The 20,816-nt window shown below is 51.6% G+C and overlaps 1 protein-coding gene across 4 annotated transcripts; it reads right to left on the bottom strand.

The window, feature by feature from the left end:
- Window positions 1–1,258: 1,258 nt before the first annotated feature.
- Window positions 1,259–20,816, bottom strand: SMG9 (SMG9 nonsense mediated mRNA decay factor). 4 transcript variants are annotated; one of them, XM_019756595.2, is made up of 14 exons: window positions 20,767–20,816; window positions 17,731–17,886; window positions 15,276–15,350; window positions 14,924–15,188; window positions 14,736–14,833; window positions 12,446–12,558; window positions 9,974–10,085; window positions 7,990–8,085; window positions 7,505–7,590; window positions 5,041–5,147; window positions 4,239–4,346; window positions 3,939–4,067; window positions 3,493–3,637; window positions 1,259–1,777 (listed from the first exon to the last, which is right to left on the bottom strand). In XM_019756595.2, exons 2-14 carry the CDS (start codon window positions 17,878–17,880, stop codon window positions 1,699–1,701), a joined length of 1,563 nt encoding a protein of 520 aa, XP_019612154.2. In that variant the 5' UTR covers window positions 17,881–17,886; window positions 20,767–20,816; the 3' UTR covers window positions 1,259–1,698. The 4 variants fall into 4 exon arrangements, with proteins under 4 accessions (XP_019612154.2, XP_019612153.2, XP_019612152.2 ...); XM_019756594.2 differs by lacking the exon at window positions 20,767–20,816 and adding an exon at window positions 20,623–20,760; XM_019756593.2 differs by lacking the exon at window positions 20,767–20,816 and adding an exon at window positions 20,513–20,723.

Raw genomic sequence — 20,816 nt, 5'->3', positions numbered from 1 at the left:
CAGGTGGAGGGAATGGAGCAAGAGACAGGTTAAGTTTGACAGGGCAGGAAAGAGCTCAGCTGTCTAGCTGGAGGGCAGTTAGGGTGTCTGCACAGGTTGGGGCAGGCAATGGTGCAAAGCATTCAGAAGCATTTCTGTAAGAGGAATGGGGCTGTCACAGCTCTGAAGGGCCCTGAGAATCACTAAGAGAGGTTCCTAAGGTCTCAGCGAGTGGCAGGGCCAGAGTCTGCCCTGGGTCTCGTACCTCCCAGACTTTAGCCCTCTCTTTAGATCTGCAGACGCCCCACTTCTGGCCAGACCACATGTCCTGAGTGCCGCCCTCAGTGCCCTCACCCCTTCAGTTGTGCTTTTCTTGACAGCCCCTGGATTCCCACGACAGGACATCAGGACTCTGTGGGTCCACCTGAGGTCAGGGAAGGCCAGGAAGACAAACAGGTGGCATGGGGGGGTGGGTGGACAGATGTGACTGAGCCGGATGGACGGGAACCACTGCTTTACTAAAGGGGGTGGTGGGGTGGTGGCACCTTTTGACAGTCAGGACTCATTTAGGATGAGGGTGGGGTGGCCAGACCAATTTGGAGAAATACTTTGGGAAACGCTAAGATTCTGTGCCATATTTAACTGAGCAGATGAGCGAGGGCACTAATTGAAGTGTATGGCCTATTTAACTGAGGGTAGGTTTTGGATGTAAATGAAAGGTAAGGACCATTTTTTAAACCAGAGTAGATGAGGTTTATAGGGGAAGGAAGCCACCACTTAACCAACAGTCGGCATCACGTGCTACGGGTCAGGGTCAGATACGAATATTTGAACAGGGGTAGAACCTGTTTCAGCCAAGGGGAAGTACTACATTTAACCAACTGTACTTAACCTGGGACATGGTCTAGTTTTAACCACGTATTAAATTAGGCATTATTGCAGTTAGGCATTTCACCACAGGCAGGCACTGTCTTCAAGTGAGAGCAGACCACACAAGGGGAGTCACTGCATTTAGCTGAAGGGCACTATATTTTCCATTACAGAGATGGGGGGCTTGATGTCACCCCAGGAATAGAACACCACTTTCTAGGGGCTTCCTCCTCAGCACAGACTGGTATTCATCCGCTCCCGACACCTCTATGACCAATACTGAATGGGTCCCCATGCAAGTTCATTCAGGCCCCAATGGGTAGGCAAGGATAACTGCCCGCAGGGGCTGGGACCCAAATTTGCCCTGCTTCCAGGAGAGCACGCCGGGGAGAGAAGAGCAGCACCAGAGCAGCTTGCACAGTTTCTTTTATTTGAACCACCAGATCTGGCCCCATAAAGAGCTCCCCAGACCAGGCCTCACCCTTATAGGTGAGGGCTGGGAGTCAGGGAAGTGGGACCTCTTGCTCCTGTCCCTGCAGAGGGAGGTCAAGATGGAGCCTGTGCTTCCTGGTGACCATTCAGACTCCTCCCACCACCTAGCCCTGTGGGGGACTGAGGATGGGCTGCCCCATCAAGTTGGAGGTGGGATCTCAAAGTCACCCCCTGAACAATGCTCCACTGAGATGTCCACTGGCCCTGAACACCTCATGTCTCCGGGCGAGGAAGTCACGGTCCCTCGTCCATCAGGCCTGCTGCCACTCTCCACCCTGCCGTGGGGGAGGACGTCCGTGCTCCATCACCATCCACTAGGGATCCAGAAGGGTGTTCCCTGCATGACACTCCTCGGCCTCAGGCCAGCAGGCGGCTGTACTCTGCCAGGGCAGAGGACTTTTTCACCCCGTCCCAGATCCGGGCAGCGTAGTGGAACCTGTGAGGAGGTCGACAGTCAAAGAGTTGCCCTGCTAGGGCCCCACCCAGCGTTGGGCCCGTGCATGACCTGTGGTGTGAGCCTCCTCAACCGGGCTACAGGGGAGATGCCAGCGCTGATTCTCCAACCTCCCCCAGGTAAGCCAAGCTGAAGGTGCTGGGCCTGGACTAAGACCTCAAGCCCCCACCTCCAAGTCCAAGCTTCCTCCCACTCCGCTCAGTGCTGGCCTGTGGGGAGCATTCAATCTCCACTTCCCTCCAGAGTCTTGTGACGCTCAGTGCCACAACGCTTCCACCTCCCAAACTCTCCCCTCCCCACTGGGCCCTGCTTTAGACCGACAGGCGGGAGCAGAGCTCCAGCCCTCGTCCTGCGCTCTCCTCCGGAGCGGCTTCCCGCTGCTGTGTGCGCACCCTGCCCCTCCCAGCCACAAGGGACTGCAAACAGACCCAGGGAACCACGTGAGAAGCTGCACCAAGCCTTTCCTTGTTCAGATTGGTTTCTCTTGGAAATGAGAGAAGGCCGGCCTGGATCTGTGGCAGACCTGCTGTGGGCGCTGGACATCGAAAGTCATGTAAAGTGGGGCTGGGGAGGGGTGCAGGGCTTGTGAAAGCAGGGTGAGCCAGCTGACAGGAGGGGGACAGTGAGAGTGCATCCAGGGAGAGCTGGGAAACACAGCTCCTGTGGTTCCTGATGGCCTCCCAGTTTCTTCTCCCGTGAGGCTACACTTTCTCCACTCAAGGCCTTAGAAGAATCTTTGAGTTTGACTGGCCTTACTTGTCCCAATCAAATGACACCTAAGCACAGGTGGGTGACCTTGTTATATGACACTTCTCTTGGAGCCAAAATTTCCCCACTAGTAGAACTGAGACGAAACACACACTCCACTAGCTAATTAGGACGATTCAAAATTACATGGAAAATGTGGGATAGATAACAGAGCATTAGACCAACAACAAAAACTCATACACGCAGGCAACAGGATGGTGGTTACCAGAGCGGAAGGGGGGTGGGGGAGGACGAAGAGGTTAAAGGGAGTCAAACACATGAGCACTTTCGTGGTGAGCACACAATCAAAACGCAGATGACGTGTTATACATAGTACACCTGAAACATGTTATTAACCAATGTAAGCCCAATACATTTAATTAAAAAAATAAACCTAACTCTAACCCAACTTCATAATCGTAACCCTAACCTTAACCTTAACTTTCAAATCTTAACCCTAACCTTACTGTACCCTAGACCCTAACGCTCTCACCCTAACTCTCTAACACTAACCATCTAACACCCTACCCGTCCAACACTAAACCTAACATTAACCCTCTAACCACAGCTGCCTAACCCTGACACTAAACCCTAACCCTATACAAAACCTTAACCCTAAATCCTCAACGATAACCGTACTGCGATCTCTAGACTACTCTAACCTAACTGCTCATCCTAACCCAAAACTCCACCCTAAACCCTAATCCTGACCTGGACCCTAATTTTAACTTTAACCCTGGGGAAAAAGAAAACAAATCACATGAAACAGTATGTTGCCTGGCATGGAACAGGCGCTTACAAAATGATAGCAATCACCAATATTCCAGAAAAAGGGAACTGAATGTATAGAGATCTTAGAGAACCTCCTTCTGTATGGACGGGGGTGGGGGGCCGGACGGGACAATGATGACACACACCTCACACTGACCCCCTCCACCAAGAGCTCTTACCAGTTCTTCTCGGTGAGGATAGTGTGTGACAGCTGTGGCCGGGCCATGGACATCACTTGGCTCCGGAGCTTGCTCACCAAGGACTGGAAACTGGGGTGGCCACGGTACCCAGGGAGCAGGGAGAAGAGTGGGCTGGAACCGGGTCCTGGAAAGTTGAGGTGGGAGCTAAGGGGCCTTTTTCCCAGCCCCCAGCACCCGGGGTTTCCAGGAGCACTTCAGTTCAGCCCAAGCCCGGCCCTGCCTGTACTTCTACAACTCCGAAACGTGCTCCTGAGAAAGGGTCCAAGCACCTCAGCGACAGGCTGGTCTGCCCTCACACCAGGCTGGGTCCATCCCCCCCGACACCAGGGAGCCTGCTCGCCCCCTAACCGAGGTGGACCCATGTGTGTCCAGACCAAGGAAGCAGCAGTCTCCCTGTGGCCCGATTCTCTGGAGGGGGACCTCACCTGCTCGGGGTGGGTTTTCACTTTCCGCTTCGCTGTCCATGAAGGGCACCAGGAACAGGTTGACCTCAGAGTCCAGGAAGTCGGGGGGGAGCCCAGGGAAGATGTTGCACTGTAACATGGACAGAGTACCTGGAGGAGAGAACCCATCAGCCTGCAGGTACGAGGCTGCCAGGGGAGGGGACGCGGTAGGAGTATGACGGTCAAGCTGGGCTCAGGAGCCCAGTCTGCAGGTGTGGGCTGCAGGGGTGGCTCAGGAGTTTAGGCCATTGGCCAGCGTGGGGCTGGCTCGGGGACCCTCACCCTTGTAACGCAAGTGGGAGTGCGCCATGAGCTGGTCGATCACCAGGTGCATCTGCCGCAACTTCCGAGGACAGAAGTCCTCCCTGCGAGCTTTGTTCTGCAGGAAGACTGGGGGCGGGGACACGGGCCCCGTGAGGCTTGGCCACGTAGACTCCCCGTTCTCACCCCAAAGATCTGCCCTCCCCCGAGCTCAGATCACTTGTAAACATTTATGTGACTTCACTTAGTGCCAGGCCCTATGCTGAGGGATGCTAGGGACCCAGAGATGAGCCAGATCTATTGTCTGCCAGCAAAGATGAAAAAGACAGAAGAAGGTCCCATCAGGAGTATGACAGGAAGTGGCACCAGGGCCTTGCAAGGCCACTGAGTAGGCAAGACCCTGCCTGGGCTGTCACAAAAGAACCAATCTTTGCAGAATAGCAGGGTGTCAGTAGAGCAGAGCAAGGACAGAGCAGGCAATGAGGGTCACACAGGCCACAGGAGGGGGCACAAGGCATAGGGCCACTCGGGCCAAGTCAACACTCACTCCCTGAGCCCCACACTGGGAGATGCCAGCGCCCCAGAAACAAGTGGACGTGTCTTGTCCCCAAGAGGCTCCCATTGTGATCAAGGAGCCAGACCCAGACTTGGGGTCATACCCTCAGTGGCCAGGGTGCGATGGAAGCAGAGGGACCTCTACAAGCAGTAATGGCTAATCCTTTGTGACTTCCCTCCTCCCAGCTCCCCACTTCCCCAGAGTGCCCCTGGTTTTTGCCCCTTTCTTCCCCCTGCCCATCCCTTCGGTCCCCAGCAAGCCTCTCACCCAGGTGGGGGTAGTACTCAGTGCCCTCATCAGAGCCTGCCAAGCTGCTGGACTCGTGGCTGGGGGACGGGGTGGAGGGCTTCACCATCTCTGCTGTCTGGAGGAACCTTGGGGTTTGGGGTGAGAGGTCAGGTGATGCTCTGGCACTGGCTCCCATATCCCACAGCCTGTGGGGGGGGCTCACTTTGCAGATCTGATGAAAGCTACAGCCACACCCAAAAAAATGCCATAGATACACCAAATTTCTCACACAATTTTAGGAGATTCAGAGATAACCTTCTTAGACACTAATCCATGAACTCCTGTCAATTGTACATGCATTTTTTATGAGTTTGTGCTACTTAGAAAATATATTTTTTAGAGTTTAAATTCACAGCAAAATTGAGTGGAAAGTACAGGCATTTCCCACAGAACCCCCGCTCCATTTCTCAGCTCCCTCCACCGTCAACATTCCCATGACCCTACACGACCCGTCATTATCACCCGAAGTCCATGGTTTACATCAGGGTTCACGCTCGGTGTTGTTTATTCTATGGGTTTTGATAAACATGACATGTACCCACCTTGTATCACGGAATAGTTTCACTACCTAAAAATCTTGTGCTCTGCCTACTTATCCCATCCTCCCCCTAACCCCTGGCAACCACTGATCTTTTTACTGTTTCCATAGTTTTGTCTTTTCCAGAATGTTACACAGTTGGGATCATACAGTATGCAGCCTTTTCAGATTGGCTTCCTTCACTTAGTAACATGTACTCAAGATTCCTCCCTGTCGTTTCATGGTTTGACGGCTCATTTCTAATTCGCCCTCAATAATATCCTGTTGTCTGGATGGACCAGTTTATTTATCCATCACCTCCTGAAGGACGTCTTGGTTGCTTCTAAGTTTTGACAATTACGAATAAAGCTGCTATAAACATCTGTGTGCAGGTTTTTGTGTGGACATAAGTGTTCAGTTTATACTACTTTTAGATAATTTTTCCAAACACATAAAATACTACTAACCTGTTAACCGAGGTAAGGGATAAAGGGATCTGATGAAAGTGATGCCATTTTCCTCATAAAGACACACATACAAGCATGTCCGCAATTTCAAGGGGCTCGTCTACTCTGAGAAGCCCACCTATAGACACTGGCTTAAAAACAAGGCTCTGCCACCTGCCAGCCCCACCAGAACGCAAACTACAGGGCTATATGTTTTGTTTTGTTCACACCTGTATCCCCAGTTCTCTAAACAGCGATGGGCACACAAATGTTCGATGTATCTGTCATGTGACTGAACTCCAGTGGACAATGGTGGTAGGAGGGGAGGTTTCAGAATTGTCACTTAGAGCTGGTCACAACCAAGGGATCCCCAGCAAGTCTTTCCTGACTGTTGGCCAGACTCACAGCTCACCCCCACGCCCAGGGTTACTAACACAAACAGTGAGCTCCCATCTATCAGTTGCTCACTATGTACCAGGCACGATGCTGAATGCTTTACATGTTTAACTCATTTAATCTGCATAAAACATTTAGCCTCTGTGGCTGTGGAAAAAGCCGGTGCGAGCTGGGAGTCAAACCTGGGGCTGTCTGACTTTGGAGACATCTGTTTCCTTCAGCTCAGCTCTCCCTCCCCATGAGCTCCCGTTCCTTCCTTCTGCCCGGGCCTGTGCCCAAGGCTGCTGGCCTCCACACAGCTAGCTCCCGGCACTGAGGCCAAGAGGAAGCCTTCTGGACATAGGTTCTGTGCCAGTCCGGTCTGGGGGCATTTCTGGACCCTCCAGCAGCTTCAGGCAGGACTCCTGCCAGATCCCGACTCCCTCCCGTTTCCTGCCTGTCAGGGTGCCAACAGGATGGTACACTTGCCTGGAGATGGACAAGGCTGAGGCCCACACAAGCCAGCTCCTTATGCTATTCATTCATTCAGCAAATGTGTATTAAACATCTACCCAGCACCAGGCAGTGTGTGCAGCGCCGGGGACTCTGTCCTCCTGGGGCTTACTTGCTACTGGGGGAGAGGACACCATCAGGGAGGGATAAGTGCAAAGAAGGAAATACAGCAGGCGGAGGGGAGAGGGGGAGGGCTGTTAGGTGAGGAGCTCAGGCAAGGTCTGAGCTTGACGTGAAGGCCATGAGGGGGGCATCTGAGAGGATGTGCAGAAGTTTCCGGCTGAGGAGTGCAGAGGCCACAGGCTGCATGAAGAACAGACTTGAGGCCACTACGGCTTTGATGGAGTGAGGGAAAGCAGTGGAGAGAAGGTTGGCGAGGTGCCTGGGGCCGTATTGTGTAGGAGCCTGTAAGCCACGCACGGGTAGGACTTGGGCTTTTATTCTGAGTGATGTGTAAAGGCGTGGAGGGCTGTAAGTGTGTATGTGTGTACTGCGGGAGGGTGACATGGCGGTGAGCCACTCCAACTTGCTGCTGTGGGGAACCTGTGAGACCTGGGCAAGTGGCTGGGTCCTCTCCCCACCAACCGCTCACCTGTACAGACTGAGGTCCGTGAACCAGTCCTGGACGACGATCACCACGTGGCAGACCGTGAAGAGGAAGGCGGCAATCTGAAGTGACTGAAGGCAGCAGAAGGCACAATAAAGCTGAAGGTCCCCTCTACCCGGACAGGGGTCCCTCATCCCAGAACTCAGCAGAGAAGGCAGCAGAGTAAGGGCCTCAGAGCCTTTAAGCACCTACTGTGTGCCCAGCCTGTGCTGGCACTTCCCTCACGGGCCACGCAGGAACAACCAGCCCCGTGTTACACTGCCAGTACTGAGGCCTGGAGGGGAAGGGGCGGAAAATGACTCTCCTGAGGGGCAGAGCCAGGTCGGACCTCTACGTCGTCCTCTCCCTCTAGCTCTTGTGGCGGCCAGGGCTCTGACGAAGCACAAACTCGGACAACCCACATCCGGCTGCCATCACACACCTTGCAGGGAGGGTAAGGCCTCACCCCTGGACCTGGCTCAGCCCCTCACCTGCATCTCAACGTAGGTGTGGGGAAGGTTGTACTCTGGAGGCAGCTTGCGGTCATTGTTGATGAGGTGGTCTAAGATGGAGGGGCTCAGGATGGGCTGCAGCAAGGAAGAGAAGGCGGTGTCAGGAAAGGGGTTGGCGGCTGGGTCCCAGGGGTCATGGCTACCTGCGTCCCACACACTGAAGGCCATGCACCAGCTTTCGGGACAAAATAAGGTCAGACACACAAGCAGGCAGATTCTAATTAGTATATTGCTAGTCAGCAAAAGGTGGAGAAAAGTTTCAAAGGCAACACAGTTTCCCCAGCTCTTTTACAAATCATCCCTGAGGCTCTCAAGTGCCTCACGCCTGAAGAGACAAAATCTCCTAGTGCTAATAAATTTAACACTTACTTGAATGTGCCAAGTCTCTTCAAGACCCTTTTTATTGTTAGTCGTTTCAAATGCTTTCAAAACTTTGCTAGATAATTACTTAGGTCAAGGAAAGTTTAGTGTGTGAAAATTGATGAGAATTTAAAAACTGCATCAGGGGGTATAAAAGAAACAGTGGTGAGCTCATCCAACTTTTCTTAAAGGAACGTCCCACTAAAAAACTTTAAAAGCTAAATAAGTTTGATAGTCTATTTCCTTCTTATTGGAATTAAGAAAGAGGCTCTTCCAAACATTCACTTTCTAAAACTCCAAACACTGCAGTGCTCTGTTCTAACTTCTGTTCTGCTCCACATGGGCCTCTGACCCAGCTGGCACAGTTCATTTCTAGGTCCCCATGATCCTTGCACAGGGCCTGGGACACAGGTCTCAGGCCACATTTGTAGGTTTTCCACTCTCCATGTCACCAATGCCCACAGTGACCACAACTTTGTTGCACTAATATTCGGTGAGCACCACTATGCGACAGGGGCCCTCCCAGAAAAGCTCCAGGCAGGTGGGGAGGGGGAGCAGTACACAAGAACCAGAGTGATCCTTCGTGCTGAGATGGGAGGTGCACACAGGCACTAGTGGGCGCTCAAAGGACGGGAAGGCTTCCAGGAGGAGGCAACCCCAAAGCGGAGTCTTCAGTGAGGAGAAGGCATTAGTCAAGCAAAAACAAGGGTAGAGAGAGGGCTCTACTGCTAAGGATACTGACAGCTAAGGGTACCAAGTACCTGCTTCCTGTCAGGTGCACTTTACTTGTGTTATCTCAGTGAAACCTCACAAAAACCCTATGAGGTAGACAATATTATTTTCCCACTTAAGAAAAGTGAAGAATGGAAATGTTAACTAACTTGGCCAAGGTCACACAGCTCGTAGGTGGTTTCAGATAAAGGGAACAGGATATGGAAAGCCCAGAGGGGAGAGGGACCATGGCAAGGCCTGTGGTGTGTGTGGCAGGGCTGGTGACTACACCAGGGAGGGGAGGCTAGAGGGCCTGAAGGAGGCAAGCCGCACAAGCCCTGAATGCCAGGCTAAAGAACAGGGGCTTTGCTTAAGAGCAAGGGAGAAGCTGAGGAAAGCTGCCAGTCAAACACATGACAGGTCACTCCTAATGAGTGACAAGCCTGAGTGTTAACCACATGGCAGGTCCTGTGCCAAGCACTGTGCCTGGATGGTTCCACTGAATGCCTGCAAGAATCCTTTGAGGCTAAGTACACTTACCCCCACTGACGAAGAAACTGAGGTTTGCGGGGTTAAAATTTACTTAGTCACTCAGGTAGTAAGGATTAAAGACAGGATCTGGACACAGACAGACCAAGTCCAGGGCCCACACTTTTACCTGCAATGCTAGAAGATTCTTTAGGCTACTGTATACACAATGGATGGGAGGGGAGGAGGACAAAATCTGACAAGAAGAGACTAAGGGCCAAGAAGACACAACTGGCCTAAGGGCACCTAGTAAGTCCATGGCTTGGCTGGAACCACATGGAATCCAAGCAGCCTTCCGGCTTAAAAATATTCGGGGATGGAGCTAAATGTGGTATGCGGGGGTGGGGGGAGTGGAGGTTGGCACCTGGGTGTCCAGGAAAACTATCCGCTCTTGGGTAATAAAGAAGTCGATGCCACTGGTCTGGTTGCCTCCTCGTTCTTTCATTTCGGCGCTCTGGGCCCGGAAAACATATGCCCTGCGGAGGAGCAAGGAGGGTGCATTAGAGTCTGCTTCTCAGCCTCCGACACCTCCAGTGCAACCTGGGAAACAGGCATGTGAGGAGTGGTCCCCTGCCTGCCAACGAAGCCGTCAATCCGTGGCCCCTGCTACCAGCGGGGTGGGGAGGGAGGCTAGGTTTTACACGACTTCACCCCCACCCAGAAGTAGACGTGCTAACTCATTTAACGAAGTCAACAGCCTGAGGTGTTTAAGAGCAGGGACTCAGCCTGACTGCTGGGCTTCAAATCCTAGCTCTGCCTCTTCCTGGCTGTGGCTTTAAGCAGGTTCCTTGATCTCTTTCACCTTGGTTTCTTCATCTGTAAAATGGGGACAAAGATAGTCTCAAACCTCTTAGAATTACTATAAGGCTAATATATGTAAAGCCCTTGGAAGAGTGCCTGATGTACAGTGATATATAATCGTTAGCTACAAACTACCAAGTGTACCTGCTACCTGCCAGGCACTGGAGACACAGCACTGAGTACTCTCCACCCCAGTGAGAGGGTGTTTGGTATCTTCGTTCCCAGCTCTCCCCATTTCTACCTGTGCTGAATGCTGCCAAGCAGGCAGAGCTGGGCCTTGCCCTAAACCACTGAGATCAACTGGGTCACTCTGTGACTTGGACAAAGTGATTTTATCTTTTAATCTGTAAAATCAGGACAATACGGTGTTTCCCCGAAAATAAGACTGGGTTTTATATTAATTTTTGCTCCAAAATACGCATTAGGGCTTACGTTCAGGGGATGTCATCCTGAAAAATCATGCTAGGGCTTATTTTCCGGTTAGGTCTTATTTAGGGGAAACACAATAGTACCTACCTCTCAAAGGGTAATTCCCACCTCCCTGAGCTGCTTAGTATGCCGTCTGACACAGAGCAGGCGTCCTCCCGCTGAACAAACACTGTACTGAAGACCTCCTGTGTGCCAGATACCACGACGTAGCAATGAACAAAGCCAGGCACAGAGTCAGCACTCACTAAGTACTTCCTGAATTGAACTAAAGCAGGGAGACCCGTTAGGAGACTCTTGGCATTCTCCACGGGAGACATTACTAGCTTAGACCATGGAAGTGGGTGTGGAGGAGGAGAAGCAGATGAATTCTAGAGATAATTAGGAGGCAAAACTTACAAGAGCTGGTCCCAAAGTCCACCATGCCACAGGCTGACATGGCTCAAAAAGGTAAGTTAGGCCTAGGATTCTGGCTCAGGAATCTGAACTGAGCGCCATGGGGAAATTTTGCCAGTTGCAGATGGCAGCTGAGATGGAAAGAATGCTCTGAGAGCTGGAGCTGTCCTAGATTAAAGTCAAGTTGAGCTGCAGTCATGAGTAAACAGAGAAGAGGGAGCAGACTAGGAGGCAGACAAAGCTCACAGCTTTCGTTCTGGTAGACGTACGTTCTCACAACAGTGGTTCTTAACCTGTTCTGGGTCTGTCAGGCCCCATGCCCTCATCGAGATCTGGTGGAAACTACGGACCCCTTCCCTGGAAGAAATGACTGACTACAGATGTATAATTCTGCGTATACTGTTAGGGAGTTCATGGACCCCAGATGCCCATCTGTAGAGTCCAGGGTGATACTATCTGCTTTATAAAAAAACAAACCCCTATTTTTTTGAGAAGACCCCAAGTGGTTACTACCCGTTCTCCTGCCTCATTCTGAGATTTCCTTACTTAGACTATGACGTCCCCTACTCCCGACCTTTCTCCCTTTTCCGCCGTTTTGGACCCTAGTTCTTAAGCTTCCTCCTCCCCCAAATCCTCCTGGGGCTTCACCCTTTATCTTCATGATAACATGCCATCCTTACTCAGGAACGCCGGAATGAGGCTGGTCTAGAACCCAGGGCCTACGTCGAGCTCTTTCCCCACTGTCTCCCAGGCCGTACCAGCCACATCCTGCGAGCATTTGTTGTGCCAGGATCTCCTTAGTTTCTGCCTTCCTGATCTTACTTCATGCTCCAAAAACCCACTTTACAGACGAGGAAGCGAGATACTGGGAGGTAATGTGACCTGCCCAAGGTCAACCAGAGCTGAGACTGAAGTGGGCCTCAGTCCAAAGACCAGATGCGTACATCATCCCAGTTCCTGGCTGGGCTCTGTACCATTTCCTGGGGCAAGGCAGGCAGGGAGGAAGGAACAGGACCGGTTACCCTGGAGCTACACGCAGATTCAGTCCAGCCCCGAATCGTCCTCATCTGACAAAGGCGTTGAGGCCAAGGGCGGGGAAATAACACCCCAAAGTCCTTCGGTAACACCACTCGCAACCCTCAGGCTTACCCTTCCCATCAGCCAGGTGCCCACCTCCCTCCTGGCCTCCGACACCCCGACCTGATGGCCTCACCTCTGGTCTTCCTCAGGAGTGTTGGCTGACAACAGTGACATGACCATGGACTTGCCTGTCCCTTGGAGGCCCAGGACACCAACCACCAACACATCGGTCTGATCCAGCAGGTACTGTGGGAAGATGTAGGAAAGCAGCCCTCATGAAATGGGCCAGGTGCTTGAGTGGGAATGACACGAGGGAGCCCCAGACTCCTGTGGCTTGCCCACCTGCCTTGTCAGGTATGAGAAACATTCTTGCTCTCAACTGGGAACAGGACCTCTGTGTGTGTGTGTGTGTTGGCAGGGTATGTGGAATGTTCCGGACACAAAGAATAGTATTTGTGCAAGTTCCAAAGTAGAAAAGAGCTAGGCATGGTCAAGAAGCTAACAGAAAGTCGGTGCAGCTGAAACAAGTTGGGAAAAGGGGAAGCTTGACGTTGGGGAAAAGAAGAGAGGCACAGGAATGAAAGGACAGGTTGAAGACACGACTTGGTGACCGACGGCTACGGGAACTGACTCCTGGGAGGCTCTCGGCTTTCTCAGGCAGGCTGGGAAAACTTGGAAAAGCATGAGAAAGGGAGCAGTGTGCAGGAAGGGACATCAGTCCATCCTGGCTCTTTTCTGTGGGATTTAAGAGTCCTGGAAATTCCTGAGACCTTCACCCCTGGCCACCAGCTCTGCTAACTTTCACCACTAGGGGGCATAAGAGACATTCCTCAAGGAAATACAAACACAGATACGGACACAGCGGGTCCCTGAAAAAAAAACGTGGTTTTGTTATCAGGTTGATGAGAAAAACAAAAAAGACTTGATTCCCAGCTGGGGCGATTGTCTGTGTGAAGTCTGCATGTTCTCCACATGTCTGGGTGGGTTTTCTCCAGGGACTCCAGTTTCTTCCCACATCCCAAAGATGTGCACGTGAGGTGAACTGGGTTTCTAAAGTGTCCCAGTCTGACTGAGTGGCCCTGTGATGGAAGGATATCCTGTCCAGGGTGGGTTCCCACATTGGCCCTGAGCTTCAGGAATAGGCTCCAGGCACCTGTCACCCTGAACTGAAATAAGTGGGTTGGAAAATAATTATCTGACTTGTTTTTATTAATCTTAGATATATGTATAGCTCACATTTGTTTCAATGTTTAATATTAGGAGTGTTTTGGGTCTTTATTTAGAAGTTTGGAGATGTTATTGCGACCAGAAATATGCTGGAGGAACTTAACTCTTATTTATATCAATTAGCCAGTGGGAAAATTGGTTTCATTGTATGTTGTTTCGCTTCAAGTCAGTTTCCAAGAACCTATCCATGATGTTAAGTGAGGACTTACTGCTGTCTTCAACTGGGGCTGCTCCTTAGAATCACCTGGAGAGCTTTAAAAAAAACAAAGCTAATCGTCAGCCTAACTCTAGACATTTTGAAGCAGAACATCTAGGGCTAGCCCTGTTCAGTATGATCGACACTGACTGTATGTGGCTATTTACAACAAAATGAAACCAAATAAAAAATGCAGTGGCTCGGTTGCACTGGCCACACAGTGGGATATGTGGGTACGTGCTCAACAGCCACGTCCGGGGAGAGAGGCTACCACACCGATGACACAAACACTGCATCGTCACTGCAGAGTTCTACTTGTCTGTGCTCAAGGGCCTGCACCCCGGCTCCTTTTGTTTTAAAGCTCCCCAGTTGATGCCAGTGTGAGAGGACAGAGAGGCGGCAGGGCCAGGTAATGGATGGGCCTGGCATGTTGTCCTAACACATCAAAGCTACTGGGGAAAGCGGGGACATAGCAGGGTGAATTAGAGTAGGAGTGATCTGACAGGTCTGGGGGTGAGTGGCAGCAGGAGAGGGGAACACTGGAGGTGGATATGACAGTCCAGGAATGGGAGGTCTGAACTAGAGCAGGGGCCGCTAGGATGGAAGGGGGACATCCGGGGAGTGACATTCAAACCAGTTAACACTGGTAGAGCACGGGTTTCCACCAATTTGGAGGGGGACTGAAGCAGGACCCAGGAGGCCGCCCTGCTGTGGGATGGTACAGGAGACCCACCGGGCATCTAGGTGGTAGTGGGAGTACCTCTTGGCCAATCGCTACCAAAGTAGTTCTGTACTTTAGCAACCGGTACTGCTGAGCTAGTGAAGGCTACTGCAACTCAGCTCTGGCCAGTGAGAGCTTTCGGATCCATTCCCTCTCACTGCTGCACTTGCCTGAAAGCTGTCTGGTCTGGTCTGCCTACCCGAGGCTGGAGGGAGGGGCAGCAGAGGGGAGGGTGTGGGACCTGCAGAAGCTCATGTAGGAGGAGACCCCCTCTCGTACCTCAATGGCACTGTCGCACCAATTCATCTGGTCGTCCACCAACTTAATGCTGTGCTTCATGCGCTCTGGGGGCAGGAGTTTGGCCTGGCCCACGACAGCTGGAAACACAAAGCAGGAGACAGAGTGTGGTGAGGGTCTGTGAGATGGGGCTCCGAGTCCCAACAGGTGTCTGTTCAGCCCCAACTCACGGTCCATGACTGCCGGCGCAGCAGTGCCCATGCCCCGGTTCTGGATCTGGTACACAGGTTGTGTGGGTCTCTGCCCCTCCTTCTCCCCCTTGGGTGGTGCAGGGGCTGCAGGGGGTGGTGGGGCGGTGCCCTCGGGACTTGAGGCATTTGTTGGGGCCGTAGGCCCTTTCCCCTCCTCCCGTGGTTTCATGAGGACGATGGGCTTCTCGAGAGGGGCTGGGGCAGGTGGGGCAGCAGGGGCTGCAGGAGGTGGTGGCTGCTTTGACTACGGGAGTGAGAAGGTTCCAGTCAGTGAGAGATCCATTGCCTAGTTGTTCCCAGCCTCCCCTTCCGAAGATTCTTCCCTGCTCACCCGCTCTGCTGGAGGTTTTGAGAGGATGATGGGGGTTTTCTGGATGACCGACGCACTTGTCTCTTCGCTGCCATCCTGTGGTGAGGGAGGGCAGTTACTCAGGAAGGGCTCCCCTGGCCGCTCCAGAGGCCTTTATGCACCACGCACTAATCTAAATGCCTTCAGGTATTAACACGTTGCATACGGCGGGGTTTAAATCCCTCATAAAGATTCTCGTGATCCGTACGCAACGTGTTAACTCCCTCAGTCCTACCAACAACCCTGCGAGACAGATACTATCATCTCCACTTTACAGATGAAGACATTGAGGCGCAGAGAGGTTAACTGTCTAGTCCAAGGTCACACAGCCAACAAGCAATGGGACCAGAATTTGAACCCAGACAGCCTGGCTCCAGAACTATGCTGTCAGCCGCTCTGTGCAGCTGCCTCTGCTAGATGACAAGCCCAGGTGGAAGGAGCAAGGGCTCGGGAGCTAGAAAGATCTTGGTTCAGACCTGGCTCTGCCTCTTACTGTATGAATTTGGATGAGGAACTACCGTCAACCTGGACCTGTTTCCTCATCTGGTGAGTGGGGATAGGAATTCCTTCCTCACAGGACTATTATGGGTCTGAAAGAAGACACAACTCATCAACTGTCCATGCGGCATCTGACACATGGCAAGTGCTCACTATCTGAGAGCTGCTGACAGCACCTGCTATCCTGACCCTCTTCTCCTCAGCTCTGCTCCTGCACTGGCCAAGCCCGTGGACTGATTCCCACAGCTTGCCCTCTTCACGCCTCTTCTGACTCACCCCCAAGCTGCTTGAGAAGAGGGAGAGACCTGGGTTTGAGTCCTGTTCCTTCTCGGATTCCTTGATTAACTTGCGAGTCTTGACCCCTCACTGGTCTATTTCGTCACCCATATACTGAAGATTCTTATTTAAATCCCGCTCATTCCACTGGCCTCTGGTGAAGAACAAACAAAAGGATACGAAAGTGCTTTGGAAAGGACAGTTCCTGAAAGAGGAAAGGCTGTGGGCTTCCAGGTGGCCAGGGCGGGAGAGAGGGGAGAAGGTCCCGAGAGGACTCGATGACAGCTGGGATGAGGCCGTGAGGGCGGAGACGATGGATAGGAGATACACTCGGGAGGCACCATGTGCAGCCCCGGTGCCTGAATGGTGTGGGGTTGGGGGACGGGGAGGTGTTCAGGGTGAGACCCAATGGGCTGCCGTTGACACTGGGAGGACAAATGGTAGAAGACACTGAGGTCAGCAGGGGACATGGAGGATGTGAGGAGTCCACTGGCCAGTTAGGAGGCTGCGAGGGCTCAGTGGCCAAGTCAGATAAAATTGGGATTTGGGAGTTGCTTGTTCAGGGACTGAAGCTGAAGGTGTAGGAAGACGGTGACATTCCCCAGGAAGATGCGTGTGGAAGAGTCTGTGTTCTCAATGATGTGCCACCCAAGGGAAGGGACAAGCAAGAGCCCAGCTCACTGTGAATAAACTGTTCTTCATGTTCGCAGTTTTATGACTCAAAAACTGGTACCAACTGTTAACTTTTTCCACGCCACCAAACAGCTCTGAGGTGGGAAGGGCCCAGGAAAAAGAACCCAAGGGGCATATTCTGGCGATAGGTCACCTAGCACAGAAGAGTGAGGCGGGATCTGGGCGCACACCTCGGCTCTGACTCCCAGGCCAGGACCCTCTGCAGCAGGCAGATGGTGCTGTACTTGAGGCTGGATTTGGGTTCAAGTCCTGGCCCCAAAGTTTACTGAATGGGTAAGTCCCTTCCCCTCTAAGGCTCATTTTCCTCAATAGTGAAAATCAGATCTAGCACAGATTCTACTTCCTGGGGGTAGCTGTAAGGGTTCGGGAAGACCCGAAGGACGTAAAGCACTTTGCAGGGCCAGCACTCTGCATGCTGCACAACTAGAAAGTTCTTGGCACTAGCACATACTCTTTATAAAACGAGCTTATGGCACCTCTCAGCTCAAACACTCCAATGCCACCTTTATTCAGTGGAATCCAAAGTCCTTTCCAAGGCCTACCAGGTGCTACATGAGCTGGCCCCGTTGCCTCTCTGACCTCATCCTTCTATCACTTTCCCTCCTTCTTCATCCACTGCAGCCATACTGGCCTCCTGGCTACTCCTTGAACACACCAGATACAAGCCAGGGCTTTTGCATTTGTTGTTTTCTGTCTAGAATGCTCTTCACTCAGATTTTGCCATGGCTTGTTCCCTCACCTCAATCACATCTCTGCTCAAAAGTCACCTCTTCAGAGAGGCTTCTCTTTCTAACCACCTCATCTAAGATGGCCCCGTGTCACTCTCTACCCTCTGACTCCATGAGGGCAGTCGGTTTTGTTCAGATATACTCTCAGCACCTAGATTAGTGCCTGGCACGTGGTAGGTACTCAATAAATATTTGCGGAATGAGTGGATACACGAATGCTGCCCAGGGGACTAGAAACTCACCCGTCTCTCTCTTTCCCAGGGTGCAATATAGTCCCTCTCCCGGCCACCAGGCCCAGAGAGATTCTGGGGTCCGCCAGGGCCAGGCTCCTTCCACCGTCGCCGCCTTTCTAGCCCATAGAGCCCAGGCTGACTGTGACCAGACTCAGACATGGTCGCCTACAGAGAGAAAGAGGTCAATTCTGGGGCGAAGAGAGTTTTCCCCACTCTATATGGTTCATCCCAGACTGTAAGTGAGCAGTTCCTTTCAAAAGAGCTCCGTTTGTAGCTGTGGCAGTGACTGCCAGCTGCTCCCAATATCCAAAAAAATAAAACCCCAAGTTCTAAGCTGGGTACGTGACTATCCAGAATAAAATGCTCAGCCTAATTTGCAGTGAGGTGTGCCCATGTGACTAAGTTCTTTCTGGCCAACGGTATGACACCAGAAGTGTTCTGGCAGCTTTCAGAAACTTTCCTTCATAGATGCTGGCACATGCCTTTTGCCCCTTCCTCCTCCTGGCTGGAAGGAATGTGGGTGTGGAGGCTGGAGCACAAACAGCCATCTTGAACTGTGAGGCAACTTAATGGAAGGCATGGTAGAACAAGAGACAAGGTTTGGGGTTCCCTATTAACCTTGAATTGCCTACCTCTGGATGCAGTGAGAAATAAGTAACTTCTACTTGCAGCCAAAACTACTGCCAACTATTAATTACTTTGTCCCAACATAAATATAATTCATAGGGGCTGGGTCACAGAGATGAGACATTCTTTCTCAAATTGCAGCAAGGTTTTTTTGTGTTTTTTTTTACAAATCAGTAACATTATCTCTAGTGAGACAACTCCGTTTTGATTACCCATTACTGGCATATGGGGGTGGGGGAGCTCCAGGATTCAAGGGCCTATTTTCATCTGGTGTCCCTCTACATTTCAGTGTCTGTTTACTTTCCAATGATGTTTACCATCCATTATACTCCAAAGTCTCCCCAGTGTTTAAATTAGTTGAAGATGTTATAAAATGTATGGCTACCTACACGACCCACTCCTTACCATTTAAGTATCTGTTTGCAGGTCCCCAGACGTTTATACATCATTCTAGGGAAGTCTGAGTACTTAACTCTGTATGCAGGACTATAAGGCCATCTGCTATAGCTCAAGGGTCAAGTTGGCAAACTGCAGCCTATAGACCAAATTTGGTCTGCCTTGTTTTTGTAAATAAAGTTTTATTGGAACACAGCCATCAATTTACATTGTCCATGGCTTTGATTCAGCGGCCAGTTGAGTAATTGAGACAGGGACAGTATGGCCTGCAGAATCTAAAACAGTTACTCCCTGGCCCTTTACAGAATAAGTTTGTTGACTCTTGCTTAGCTAGCTCTCAAAAGCCTCTTAAATCATTCGATGAATCCCCTCTAATCCTATCCCAGTACATAGTGACATTAATAGATCCCTGTGAGACTCTTTCTGGAACTGAAGTATACGTTTACAGAATGCAGGAGTCATCTCGCTAGCCAGGCCAGGGCTTGTCTAGCTCCCCTCTCACAGCTCTGACCCCTTCCGGAGCCACAAACTGGGATGGAAACTGCCTACTGAGACAAGAGGAGGGCAAGTTATTTACAGACACTTATGGAAATGATTCATTCAGCACTTAAATGACTGTTTACAGTCTCCGTTGGAGATTCCCCTCAGAACTTGGAACTCCCTCCTTCCTCCCTTGCAATTAAGTGTCCGTTTACACATTATTCTGAACACCTTACAGTGCTCAAGTGTCTGTTTTCACGTCTCCATGGGGATTCTGAATGGGGAATCTCCATGGGGAGTCCAGCACTAAGCTGTCTGTTTACATGCCTATGGAGACCCCCTTCCCATGCAAACAAGTGTTTCCACGTTATTCTAGAAACTTCCACGGGTTTTGAGTCTCTTTAACAGACCCTATGAGGAGCTCCCCAGAACGCGAGTCCACCTACATGCAATTTGGGGACTCCCAATGTTGTTTTATGCTTCTTTGGGGGTTCCCCCAAAATATATAAAGCTAGTCTATTTAAATGTCTATTTATGGGACTCTCACGGTGACCGCCCAGAAACTGAGCCTAATTACACATTTCTTTTTTTCTTTTGTCAGGGGAGGCTCCTCAGTTCTTAAGCATCTCTTCGCACACCCCTTTTTGGGATCTCCGAGAATCTAACTGTCTACTTGCAAACTATTTGGGGAGACTCCCAATTCCTAACTCCATATTTATGCCCACCCAAATGACGCAGGCCCCCACTCAGAACTCAAGCGTTTATTTACACATTTTTCTAAGAACTCTCTATCACTTACACACGTATTTACAGGCTCCTCTATGCGGCCTCCCCTAGAACTGATGAGTCTATATATTACTCAGGGGAATTCTCCATAATTAGGTATCCATACCTCCTATGGGGAACCCCACAACTTAAGTTTCTATTTACACAGTATTTGGAGTACCTCCCCAGTATTTAATGGTCTGTTTGTAGGCACTTCTGTGAGAGTATTTCCAGATATGAAGTTTCTCTGATACGTTATTGGATGGACCTTCGCAGTACTTTATGGCCAGTTTCTAGGTCCTCTCTATTAGGGTCTCCCAGAACCGAAGTTCCTATTTACAGGTCAACGTCTCTTCCCCACCCGACTCCCGCCAACCCGGCATTTAACGGACTACCCTTGGCTGTCTATTCAATTCCGCACCCCCACCAGCGTCCGCGCGCCCGTTTAACGGTCGAGAAGGGGGCGGACCCTGGAACGCGCCCCGCACCCCGTGGGTGCGCGTGCCTCGCGCGGGCCCCTTACCTAAGGCGGTTGCTGATTGGTTTCTGGGGCGCGGCGCGCGCTCTCCGTGACGGGGGTGGGGCGGGGTGGGGTGGGGTGGAGGCGGGGAGGTTCCACCACCAGCTACCTGCCTGCAAATGGCGTCTGGGGGGCCAGGAGGCCTGAAGAGGTGGGGAGAAAACCGGCACCGGTCACTCCGGAACCGGCCTGGGCATCCCGGAAGCGGCACCCAGGGAAGGCCCGCCCGAAGGAGGAAGAGGTATCGCGGGGCCAACCTGAGCTCAGGTCCCGCGAGCGTGAACACCCAGCTGAGCATGCGTTGTTG

The sequence above is a fragment of the Rhinolophus sinicus genome, linkage group LG11 (genome assembly GCF_036562045.2).
Source record: "Rhinolophus sinicus isolate RSC01 linkage group LG11, ASM3656204v1, whole genome shotgun sequence".
In the NCBI taxonomy this organism is placed as follows: domain Eukaryota; kingdom Metazoa; phylum Chordata; class Mammalia; order Chiroptera; family Rhinolophidae; genus Rhinolophus; species Rhinolophus sinicus.
Note: the sequence above shows the minus strand (reverse complement) of the source record. Positions and strands in the feature narration are given on the sequence as shown.

Bases quoted from the DNA above. Each gene is read 5' to 3' on its own strand.
- SMG9 (XM_019756595.2), bottom strand. From the start codon at position 17,880: ATGTCTGAGTCTGGTCACAGTCAGCCTGGGCTCTATGGGCTAGAAAGG. The intron at 7,591-7,989 runs GTGAGGGGCTGA...TGCTGCCTTCAG, and splicing joins ACACCTACGTTGAGATGCAG to TCACTTCAGATTGCCGCCTT. The intron at 4,068-4,238 runs GTGAGGGTCCCC...TCTCTCCTCCAG, and splicing joins CTCCCACTTGCGTTACAAGG to GTACTCTGTCCATGTTACAG.